The sequence below is a fragment of the Gigantopelta aegis genome, chromosome 10 (genome assembly GCF_016097555.1).
Source record: "Gigantopelta aegis isolate Gae_Host chromosome 10, Gae_host_genome, whole genome shotgun sequence".
Lineage (NCBI taxonomy): Eukaryota > Metazoa > Mollusca > Gastropoda > Neomphalida > Peltospiridae > Gigantopelta > Gigantopelta aegis.
In genome coordinates, this window is record NC_054708.1 from 63,849,414 (window position 1) to 63,861,902 (window position 12,489).

General features: G+C 35.2%; 1 protein-coding gene across 4 annotated transcripts in view; it reads left to right on the forward strand.

The window, feature by feature from the left end:
• Nucleotides 1-12,489, forward strand: part of LOC121383443 (far upstream element-binding protein 1-like) — a 47,152-nt gene that overhangs the window by 13,106 nt on the left and 21,557 nt on the right. For all 4 annotated transcript variants that reach the window (XM_041513480.1, XM_041513481.1, XM_041513484.1 and 1 more), the window contains 9 exons: nt 70-239; nt 4,969-5,040; nt 5,351-5,408; nt 5,910-6,078; nt 8,499-8,597; nt 8,936-8,983; nt 9,347-9,415; nt 11,019-11,121; nt 11,706-11,806. In XM_041513480.1, coding sequence (XP_041369414.1) covers nt 70-239; nt 4,969-5,040; nt 5,351-5,408; nt 5,910-6,078; nt 8,499-8,597; nt 8,936-8,983; nt 9,347-9,415; nt 11,019-11,121; nt 11,706-11,806 — 889 coding nt within the window. The remainder of the gene's footprint in view (nt 1-69; nt 240-4,968; nt 5,041-5,350; nt 5,409-5,909; nt 6,079-8,498; nt 8,598-8,935; nt 8,984-9,346; nt 9,416-11,018; nt 11,122-11,705; nt 11,807-12,489) is intronic.

The window sequence follows — 12,489 nt, forward strand, 5'->3', positions numbered from 1 at the left end:
TTAACTACATGTTCTTGGTGATATAGTTTATACAACAGCCCGAGTTAGCTGTTTCCTGTTTGTTTCCAGATCCAGTCAGGCACAACAAGCTGCTTTGGAAGCTGCTGCCAAAATAAACCAGCAGCTAGGAGTACCTACCTCACCAGGTCAGATGTCGAATGCTCCAAAACCAAATATGCAAGGTCCTGGAGGCATCACAACGGAAGAATTTCAAATTCCCGACAAAATGGTTGGCCTAGGTATGTTTTTGGTTTCGGTGTTTTGTAATTTCATGTGCATCAACTGGATATTACATTTTGTTTGATAAATGAGTTCAAATCATTTTATTTTTTTCCCTTGAAAGTATTTCACTACTATTGATTATATAATAGGTGTCAGTACAGTGATAAAAATATGCAGAATTTACGAGGCACATTTCGCTTGTCCGAATAGATTTTCACTTGTCGGGACAAACGTACAAGTGCTTATTTCGAACACTGAATGCAGACAGCTTTTATGACCGGATTTAAGGAAATGAAATTGATACTTTGCCACCTGCAACTTCAGTAATCCAGCCTTCACACATGGGTTAATAAAGAAGAAAACTTAATGGTTTTGTAGCTAAACGGAAATGCATCAGTCAGTTTGATATTGTTTTCTTTTTTAAATCAAACTAAATTACACTAAACTAGTGTTGTAGTCAAGTGTTGCTACTTTTTTTTCTTTTCTTTTTTTGCCTGTTTTAATGATACCACTAAGAGCTCCAAATATCTAGGCTCATATTACGAACACGATGGCTAATGCAATCTTCACAATCTTCTTTAATTATTGTGGTCATTCTACATGTTGGCTATGACCTGTTGACAAATAAGTCCAAGTAATTGAAATCTAGGTGGCAGCTTTGGTTGTTGACAAAATTACAGTAAACCTATACTACTAGTAACAAGAAGTTGAGGGTCACATGGACACTACATCTGAGAGGAGTAGCCCATTCGCTGTGCCAGTGGAAAGGAAACTCCTGCAGTTAATGGGTGACGGAATGGCTCACTTGCAGTCATCTTGCTACTTGTCCATGGATATGTTGTCATTCGACAACAGTCCAGAATGCTCAGTTTACATTTTGATGGCATGGTTATCCAAAGCCAGATTGCAAAGAATTTATACCGTCCTAACCCTAGTCAAACATGAGAAAAGTGTTAACCTAAAAAGATAAACTGAGTTTCACGTGCACTATGCAGTTTTCAGGCAGGTGCCCTGCTTAGAAAACAAAAATTATAAAAAGTCTTAACAATTTTGGATTTTTTATGCATTTGCCATACACTTTCAACTGGCAACCAAACAAACTGAGTGAAAAGCTTCTTTAAATTCAATCTGAATTGCTTTATTCAAGTCTGTAACCTACTTTTCATTACCTATCACCGCCCCTCATTTTTGTTTTTAAAAAAAAAAAACTAAAATTTGATACTGGCCCGTAACACTTGTGTGACTAGTATAAATATTTGAAGCTCGATGTTAAGAATCATTGCAGTCCCTTCACACGTCTGCATTCCATTTTCAGATCAATATTCACAAAATGGTGGAACATTTGATTGCTCTTCTTTTTTTGACAGTTTTTGTTACTTTAGTACAGATGGATTTAATCACAAAGTCTTTCTATCAGTAATAAAAATCCTGTGAACAGGATACTCTTTAATACCAAACTCCGTACTAACTGTATAAACTTTTTTTTAATGTATTGCATTTTGTGATAATTTTTGACACAAACATCTCGTATGCAGTGTTCGAGATAAAAAAAATTGGGCAGTATCCCAGTTGGATACTAACCATTCAAAATCCATTCAATTCATAAATAACATAACAACAAACTTGGACGACACTGTTCTCGTTTCCAGTCTATATTGCTACACCGCAATCGAAATCGCAGAATTCGTCAAATTTGCAATCAAACGGAATTTGCAAAAATATTTGCTGCATCTATTTTTGTGTAAAACTGACAAATTAATATTTAGCAGTAATTTAAAAGTGTGTGTGACATTACTAATGATAAACCTACCTGTATCAATTTTATGCAGACGTGGAATCAATATATCAAATAAAATTTGAATGGAAGAAATATCCAACAAAAACAATAGTGACTTAGCGTTTCCCAGTCTATTGCTGTGCCTCTATTGCTCCAGTGTAGCATTAGACTGGGTACGAGTTGGGGGAGATATTGTTACGACATAGCATTAGACTAGGTACGAGCTCGAAAATACTGTTACTTAACCTTCTGACTACTGCAGGCGAGATATCTCGCCCGACGTCACGTCAGTCGATATACTGTACACTGTATACAGTGCATTCCCCAATTCATATTTCCCGCCGTTTTGCACACGACACTCACCGGAAACGGAAATACAGTCAAATCCGCTTATTTGGATGTGCCTCGTGCAACAAAATTATATTCAAATAAGCGACATATTCAATAAACCGAAGGTACAATTTCGATATACGATATACCCAATTAAGACCTCTTGTTGATTTATGCAAACCCTAATTACGATTCTCCCAATTTGGGCCTCATGACATGTGGAATTTTCGTCAGAAACCGGTAAGTATTTTGTGTTAATAAAATATCGATTCCAAGTTCCATATTGTGACTCTAGTTTTGTCTATAAACTTGTCTATAAACTTGATAAATACAAGAAGCAACAGTTAATGCTGTTTGTATGCCTAGAAGTAGAAGTGACTAAACATCTAATGACCCAGATAAAACCACCGGAAGCTCAATTAGACTGGCCACAGTCAAATAATTAAAAGACCGTTATTAACTTCTTGATAATTAAACGGCCGTTATTAACTTCTTTGTACATTTGTAAATCAAATGCAACAAGACCCCACCCCCACCACCCAATATAATCTTGAATAAGTAGTCATTTCCATGTTCTGTATTTTACCAGGACGTCTATCTGACTATTATCTGTGTGCATTTGTAACTGATTTGACAGGTAAACTAGACTGGCCAAAGTCAAATAAGTGAAAGGCCGTTATTCAATTTTACAGAAGGAAAAACACAAACACAAACGCTAATATTGGGCCCGATATTGGAATGTCTTTTTGTTTGGCGACAGAAAACCATTCTGATAAGGCCTTCTCCACATTGGCTGCTTTTCCCGTTCTCTGTCTTTTTCATTCTGGGTTAGCATTGGTGAGATACTGGGCACACATCTCGTCGTATTTCTGAGCCAAAGATAGATCGTTTCGTTTCCGTTTACTTGCCATGTTGACATTGTGAAAAAAAAAAGTTCTTGTCAATATTTATAGCCAAAAGATGATTAATCCAACTTGCCAAGAAAATCTCCTACAACTTACCTTTTGTCGGCATTTAACAATTTAAACAGTAATCACCATAATCGGTCACCCCAAATGGGGCCTCAAAAGATCAAAAGATCCCGCTAAAAATAACACTAGTAGCAAACAGCTTTTGTTTGTTACTGTCACCGACAATTCATAGAGAAAAATATCTTACAAGTATTTATTTATGGATTAAACATACTGCTTCAAAAGTGGCCGACATGAGATTAAGGGATGCCTGCTTACGAAACGCACATCGCCGCCAACAAGGTGGGAATGACCTACTTTGATCCTTGATTGTCCTGCATTGTCTCGGCCATTGGGTCACATTTGAGATGAATCTCAGAGTTCATGGATAATTACGATGTAATTAGTAAATGTATTGATTAATAATTAGTCATCCGAAATAATTTAAGAAACAAGAAAACAAGTTTGTTGTAAGTCTTTTCTCTTTTTTTAACAATGAAATTAAATAAAATTAAAAGTATTCATTTCTGCATGTACGATAGTATGGTATTACGTACGATCATAAATTTTACAAAAACACATCAAGTAACACAAACTTTCCTATGTTTTACATGCAATTGCCATTCGGCAAGGATAATTTTATATTGAAATATCCGAAAACACGTTAAAAAACACATCCAATTAACCGTTGGATTTTGTATTGTCATAATGGCAAATGGTTCCGTGCAGGACAAACATATTCAAATATCCGAAATATACAATAATCCGACATCCAATTAAGTGGATTTGACTGTATAATTAAAGAAAAAAGATTTTTTTTCAAAATGGTGGTTTTTGTTTTGATTTTTTCAATTGAAAATACCTTGAAATTTTGAGTTCAAAAAGTGGTTTTCGGCAAGTATTTTCGCTTGACAACAATGGCGGCACGTCGCGGTAATTTTCAGGGATCGATAGCTGATTGTAACAGCTAATTTGATAATAAATTTGATCGTTTTACCAACAACGAAAATTACCTCATATTGCAATATGAATCGTAGTTCGGGTTTTTAAAAACATTCTGGTCAGAAAACCACTGTTATCGGGAATAATGGACATAAATACTGGACAGCTGGCCACAAATGCCCGTAAGTAAACGCAACTTTTTCGATTTTTTGCCTAATTTTAATCACCATTAGCCGATCTAAAATAATAAAAAATACAAAAAAAAGACACGAAAATAATACTTACCAATTCATATATGAACTTTATTTCATGTATTTATCAAACATTTAAGTGAATATATGTGAGTAAAAATTATAAACTTGTACCCACTCAACGTGGTTTTTGTTAAAAATTAATCCAGTAGTCTAAAGGTTAACTTCACCAGTAAATGACAACATTTCATTGTCTCAGCAAAAAATAAAAATGCAAGATTGAAAAAAACCCAAGAGCATTATATGGTATCCCGGTGGGATACTGGGTTCCTGAAGCTTGGTTTCCAAAATTAATTTTTGGTGTCCCCGGGATACCGTTAATCTCGAACACTGGTATGGTATGTTAACCATGAGTGATTTTCTTAAACAGAATGAGTGAATGTTTTGCAAAAACCTGAATCATTGTCTGAAGTCATCCATTGTGGCATGATTTGAAAGGCTTGGTTGTATACAGTTTTGGAACAAAACACTAATGTATATTGATTGTCCCTTGCAGTTATTGGCAAAGGTGGGGAGCAGATCACTCGATTGCAAATGAAGACTGGTTGCAAAGTGCAGATTGCACCAGGTGGGTTTGTAGAAATGCAGATTTGGCACTTCAAGCAACTTTAGAAAAGTAAATTCATAGTTGATATTGATTTTTTTTATAGGTCCAACATTAATGTTTTTTATATTTTTTAAATTAGCAATTAATTCATTAAGTTTATAAACATTTGTTATTAAAAAGGGTGGGATACATTTCTTTGTAATAAATTTTGTGGTGCACATGCTTAAATATTTAATTTATTGGGTTACTTTAAAAAAAAAAGTTATGTCAAGTTTGTGTTAACTATATTTTGTTGTAAAGTATTTAAATGATTGTTTTGTTTGTGTTACAGATAGTTGTGGTCTCCCAAATCGTGCATGTACACTTACTGGCTCTCCTTCATCTATAGAGTAAGTAATTTATCATTTTATATCAAATATTTGAAATCAGTTTATATGAATAATGCCGCCTTTTAGTGATGTACTACAGCAACGAGACATAAAGGTATAGAAACCATTCAAATCGTAATACATTTTCTATTCAAACCCACCAAACCCCCGAAACACTAGCATACATTCATTAACAATATATATCTTGTTTTTAAATTCAAAATTCCTACATACCCTTCAATAATTATAAGAATATGTTCAGCATTGGTCAATTGTTATATTTCTTCTAGCATGGATTTGTCATGAGTATTGTGCTTTTGGTCTTTGTATACCATTAAATGTTAGTATCTAAATTAACTAAAATAGTCTGTCTCTTAATAGATGGACAACTGACAAATTTGATATGCTATATATATATGTTCAGCACTTAAAATATACTTTCAGGACACTACATAGCACTGACCATTTATTAATATTTTTAGTATTTTAGCAAATCACCAATTCACATGCTTTATTATACAGGGCTTGTATCCAACATATGAAGCAAATTATTGATCGTGGTAACAGCACCCAGATGCCAGTTGACCCAACTTCACTAACTGATGGGCAGTCCGTTGTTGAAATAATGGTTCCAGGTCCCAAAGTCGGCCTTGTTATTGGGAAAGGTGGGGAAACCATCAGGCAACTGCAGGTAAATTTCTTAAATTTTTATGGACATTGTTTTTATTATTTATGAAAATGTGGTGAATTTCGATCATGAATAATTTCATCTTCTCTCAGTTTTTAGAAGTGTTATCCTGCTATTCTATATCATTCATTTGTCTCTATCCCAATTAGACACAAAACAGGAATAATTAAAACAAGAACCAAAACAAATACCCATCTCTTCTCCCTTTCTCTTTCTTCTCTCCCCCCCCCCCCCCCCAAAAAAAAATGTTATACACCTTCAATGTCTCAGAAGAATGTGTGGATTGCAACTTCTGCTGAAACACATTTCAACTGTGGTTTTATCTCTGAGTAGTTACTTTCACTTGTTTGTCACAAATCTATGGATGCCTTTCTCATTCTATTAACTACGTCCACAAAAGGAGGTTTCTCGTCCCCTGGACTCGCTAATTGTTTTGGTTCCAACTCTGTTTGCATGTCCTTAGTAAGACCATAATTCTACAGCATGTCTTTTCACCAGATTTTTCAAATATGGGAAAATTATCAAACAAACATCTGGAGCAGTGATATCTGCTGATCTTCCTGATATGAACTTAACCTCCAGTGATCCATATACTGGTGCTTGACATAAATTTTGGTCCACACCCTTCAACCGGACAATTCATCCCATCACTGCGCTATGGAAGATCGTGATCAGTGTATTCCAACTCTTGTTTAGAAACTGTTACATCTAAGAAATCGATTCTGCAAGATAAAAACAATTTTCAAATAAATAAACTGATGGTTTAATATATCTCGGGCCTAACAGTTCTGCCATATCTTGTTTGTATTGGAGACTTGTCATTGTCAAATCCTACAGGTGATGCCTGTAACCCACTAGATGTAGTAGATAACTTCATTTCTCAGATTGGGGCCGGGACGTTGCTCAGTGGTACAGCGCTCTGTATATCAAAGGCCGTGGTATGTGCTATCCTGTGTGGGATGGTGCATATAAAAGATCCCTTGCTGTTAATCGGAAAGAGTAGCCCATGAAGTGGCAACAGCGGGTTTCCTCTCAATATCTGTGTGGTCCTTAACCATATCTCTGATGCCATATAACCGTAATTAAAATATGTTGAATATGTTGAATATGTTAAATATGTTAAATAAAACATTAACATTTCTATTTAATTTCTCAGATTATTCCTGATTTAGGAGGATTGTGTCCCTCATTTGTCTTTAACTAATCTACATGCACAGCTTGAGTAATTCCCTTGTATAAAGTATTCTTACTGGCAGTTGGCTCAATTGGTAGATCGCTGAACTCCATGGTTCAAATCCCCTCAGTGAAAGTTGATTTTTATTTAACATTTGGAGCCGACGTAGGGACTGGGTGTGTTCTTAGCACAAGACTAAATTATAACCAGGGTTCGCACGGGCCTGGAAAAGTCCTTGAATTTTGACGTAGTACTTGAAAAGTACTGGAAATTTGCAAATTCAGAAAAGGTCCTGGAAAAGTACTGGAATTTAATTAAAAACTACTTGAAAATTGCCGAAATGTACTTGAGGTTTTTTTTACAAGCAGAATGTCTCTCTTACTGATTAAAATCTGGAAAAAATAATAAGTATTTGCCGACGTATTTCTCGGGTATTTGTCGTAATCAAAACCCGGAAGTGATATGTGTTGCTGCCGATATAGATAGACTGGCATACAAGTCCTTTTTGCGCTTGCTATATGCACCACAGTGTGAAGATTAAAGTAGACTGGGCTGCTGTCTACTGGAAACAGTGCATTACTAATAGTTGAACCGGTTTATGAGCGAGACAGGTAACCAGTCGTGTGCTGAAAAACGGTCAGCTGTAGTTAACTAGTGATGTGTGTGTGTGTGTTAAACTGCTTGTAACATTGTGCCAAAGACTACTTGAAAAACTGAAAAATATACTTGAAAAGTACTGGAATTTCTGTTCACCAGGTCTGTATGAACCATGATAACACTTTAACTGCCCGTGGTCCACAGCTCCGGGACTTTGCTTCACCATAGAGGGGAGTATGTAGTAATGTTGACCAGTGTAAACTGCTCCTACTGGCAGTAGCTAGAGGGAATTTTCCTAGTAGCTCAGTTGGTAGAGCGTGGACTTGCTTGCAGAGAGAGTGTGGTTTGAATCCCTTCATTGTGGGTTGATTTTTCTGCATAAATTCAGTGGCCAGAAAGAAATTCTCAATTATGGCTAATTTTCCCAATCCCATTAACTATGGATCTCTGGTGAAAAATGCTGGATAAATCCCTGTCAGTAGACGTTAAAAACTTGCTGCCTACTGGTGGATACTTTGCTAATATTGCAACCTCAAAACACTATTCTTATTATTCACAAACTGGTGCTTGGTACAGTTAACAGTATTATCAAAGTTATTGTAGAACTTAAATATTAAAGTTTGATCTTTAAAATTTTGTGGTTAATTTGCAGGAACGCGCAGATGTGAAAATGGTGATGATTCAAGACAGCAATTCACCAACGGCTCATGATAAGCCTCTCCGAATTACAGGTGACCACATGAAATGCCAGGTATGTATGACAATACTAACATAGACAACTAGGTTTAAAATGGCTTGAAACTCATTTACCATGTTTCTTAGTGACGTTTGGTATTGTTGTTTTGGCAGTGATAACATGGTGTTTATCCTTTCAATACAAAAATACCCCACAAACTGACTTGAATATCTAGTTGTGATTGTAATGGCCTTCGCAGCTAAAATTTGGAAGAAAAATGTCTTGAAATCTGATTAATACGTATTTTAAAGCAATACTTGTGTTTCATGGTGTATATATTTTTTTATTCAGATTTTTTTTGTGAATTTGTTTAACAAAAAAGATTTTTAAATTTTAATAAACTTTGTTTACAGAGAGCTAAAGAAATGGTTATGGAGCTGATGGCTGAAAAAGATATGGAGGTGAGATGATTAAAAATGACTACAAATGTTTTGTGTGTTTAGAACATTTTCAAGATTTACCTTCCAAAATACACACACGTGAATTGGTTAACTAGCACACTGTTGGATTCTGAGTTCAGAAAATAATGTAATTCACTTAACTAAACAGGAGCTTACCTGGCTAGGAAACCGTACAACATAATTATATTAGTAGTTGGTTTCTAATCATGCATGATCAGGACCAAAAGCTACTGGGGTGTGTATAAACAATATGCTTAATGCAAGTTAAATTAAAAAATAATCACACTTTCTTTTCTTTTTGCATTATGGTACAGTCGTGAACATTTCACTACACATCATCTAATTGTGTTTTTGGTTTTTTAGACAATGGGTGGCTTTGGTCAGTTTAGCGGTGGTGGATCTCGAGGCGGAGGTGGTGGTGGAGGAATGGAGGTGAGTAGCTCCCAGTGAACTGCATCCATAATCTGTATGTCAACAGTCCTGTAATAACGGTTTAATTCTAATCGATTAGATGTCATACCTCTTGATAGATGTTAATTAAGTTTTTATTTGTGGGGGGAGGGGACGTAACCCAGTGGTAAAGCGCTTGTTTGATGCACGGTTGATTTGGGATCGATCCCCATTGGTGGACCCATTTGGCTATTTCTCCTTCCAGCCAGAGCACCACAACTGGTACATCAAAGGCTGCATATAAAAGATCCCTGGCTACTAACGGAAAAATGTAGGAGGTTTTCTGTAAGACTGTCAGAATTACATAGTGTTTGACATGCAATGGCCGATGATTAATACTGTAAAACGCGTATTATTCGCGGCAGTAAGTTTTCGCGATATCAAAAATGGAGGCAGTTCGCGGTTTTTAATTTTCGCGGTGTCATGGTTTTTGTTTTTTGTTTGTTTGTCCAGTGGCGACCACACTGTGTGTACAATTAATGAAATTAATCCAATATGTGGTTCAATCAACTCTCCAGAAAGTGTGAAATAAAGACAAACACTTGTACCAGTAATCTTGTTTTAATGTTTAAACAGCGGTTGTTAAAAACGTCTCACTCTTTTGTTTTTGTCACTTGTCGATGATGTTTTTCCGGAGGTTTACGAAACCATTTGTGTCCCTTATTTTGATTGGCCAATTAAAAATGACTCGTTATACTAATTTCTAAATGTTTATTCACAGCTTAACAATACCAGTAAAAATGTCTGTTCCAAAAATCAACTCCGTTTATCATTCTTAACAAAAACAGCGTTATGGCAGGTTCAGTTTTGCAGTGGTTAAAAAAACCGCGGACAAACCTGAAACTGTTGGTTTACCTGACCCTTCAACATGTTTAACGATCAAAGAAGTTCAATCGACACAGGCCGCCAATGATGCTGTTGATAAATTAAACACTTCTACAGATCGTAAACAATAACACGGTGAATATAGACTGTATGATGCTGAACAGCATGCCAAAATTGCTAAACTGTTTTGTTTGTTTTTCGTTTTTTTTGTTCTAATGGATTTTATTATTTGCGTACGTAAATTTTTGAGGAAAAATTAAAAACGCGAAAATTACACATTCGCGAATAATACCCGTTTTACAGTGTATCAATGTGCACTAGTGGTGTTAAAATAAAAAGGTTTTATTATTCGTAATGCCTTTTATGGATGAAACTTATGTTTTAATTTTCTTTTGTCGTACATTATTAGCATTTTAGGGCAGAGATGCCAACATTTATGATTAGGTGTAGTTTCTACGATATTGAACTTTATACCATTCTTATCCAAGTTGTACCTTAGCAAAAGTTTTTGACTTGCCTGATTATCCCATGTGAAAGTTCCAAATTAGTCATCAAACAATAAAAGACGGATGACTCTAAATGTTACCAAATTGAGTTGGCTCCTATCAATTTATATTGCATGGGGTGTCTGGTGTGTAGTAAACTGGCATGGCATCTCTGCAAAGGTTTATCCAAAAAAAAGATGCAGTAATTTTTTTTTCTTCATTTGAAGTATTTGTCTGTGATAAATGATTTAAAGCATATATTGAAATGATTGTAGATTCCGGTGCCACGTCCAGCAGTTGGTCTTGTTATTGGTAAAGGAGGGGACATGATAAAAAAAATTCAGCAAGATACAGGAGCTCGAGTCCAGTTTAAACCAGGTATGTGCTTTACTGTATTAGTAACCAAGTTTCATCTTGGGTACAGCTAATTTCTTACATCCTAAATTTGTTGGTTTAAAATAATAATTACACGGTACAAGATTATGTTCTCTATGAAACTTGTGAACAAAAATCTCAAACAAAACCCTTTCTTAGTTGCATTTCAACAAGTGTTTTTTTTTTTCTTGCTTGGATATAAAATAGTTCCAAGACTATTTCCATAAATTCCAAATGGCTCTTAAGCAAATGTGATTATTTATTATCAAACTGATTTGAAATGTTAAGTATGATTATAGTTGCTACACAATTGATGTTAGTGACATTTGGTGAGGTCCATTACAAGGACGGTAAATTGGTTACTATTTATAAGAATAAAAGTCCATTTATTCATTCATTTAATTCAAACTTAGTTTTCATTACTCAAGAGTTGTTGTCAATTTTACAAACTGCAGCTGCTATATAAACTGGTGATATCGGAAAAGTGTGGAAATTAAGATATTTATGTAACCATTTGTCAGCCATGTGGGCAATAATTGTATATATCTGGCTGCCTGATGTTGTATGAATAATGTACATATGTTTAGATGATGGTGATAGCGAAGACCGGATCTGTTCTATCACTGGACCACAGGAGAAAGTTCAGCAGGCAGTCAGCATGATCCATGATTTGCTTAATAATGCTAACGTAAGTGGTGGTTAAATTTTATTTTAGCAAGTTTAAGAAAAATGCTAGTGTCATATGTGAAAGGCCCGACAGAGTATGAAAAATTATGACTTTATTATTTCTCTGTATGTTGTATTCTCTTCAAGTTCCATTAATTAATTATAAATTTACCCACTTGGATTTCCAAAACCTTATTATGTGAAATGGTATTTTGGAAGCACTATGAGAACCTGTGACTTCTTCATGGAGTTACGGAGGTAAATATGTGCGACATAATTTCTGACAAGGATTCGCTAACACCATTTGGTGCTTAATGAATGGAGTTGATTACCTTGGAACATAACTATTTTTAAAGCCGTTTTGTTAAAACTGTATATTTCACCTGTACTTCAAATGTACTTTCGATGTGTGTTTTTCTGTATTGTTAAATCACTATACAGGGTTTCTGTCGGAGGATAAAATGGGTATGGTGCCATACCCTAAATGTTTTGCAGATTTTATTTTTTAAAGTTAACCTTTTGACAACATTAATAATTACTCTTTATCATTACTGTATGATTTTCTTAACCCTAACCCTAAACGTAACCCTTTTTTTTTCTGTACGAGACCCCCCATATCCACTTGTGACTGTGGTTGCATTCTTTTCTATAGTGCCATACCCAAAACTTTCTGCTATGGTGTGCATTTCCTTATTCAACTGCCAA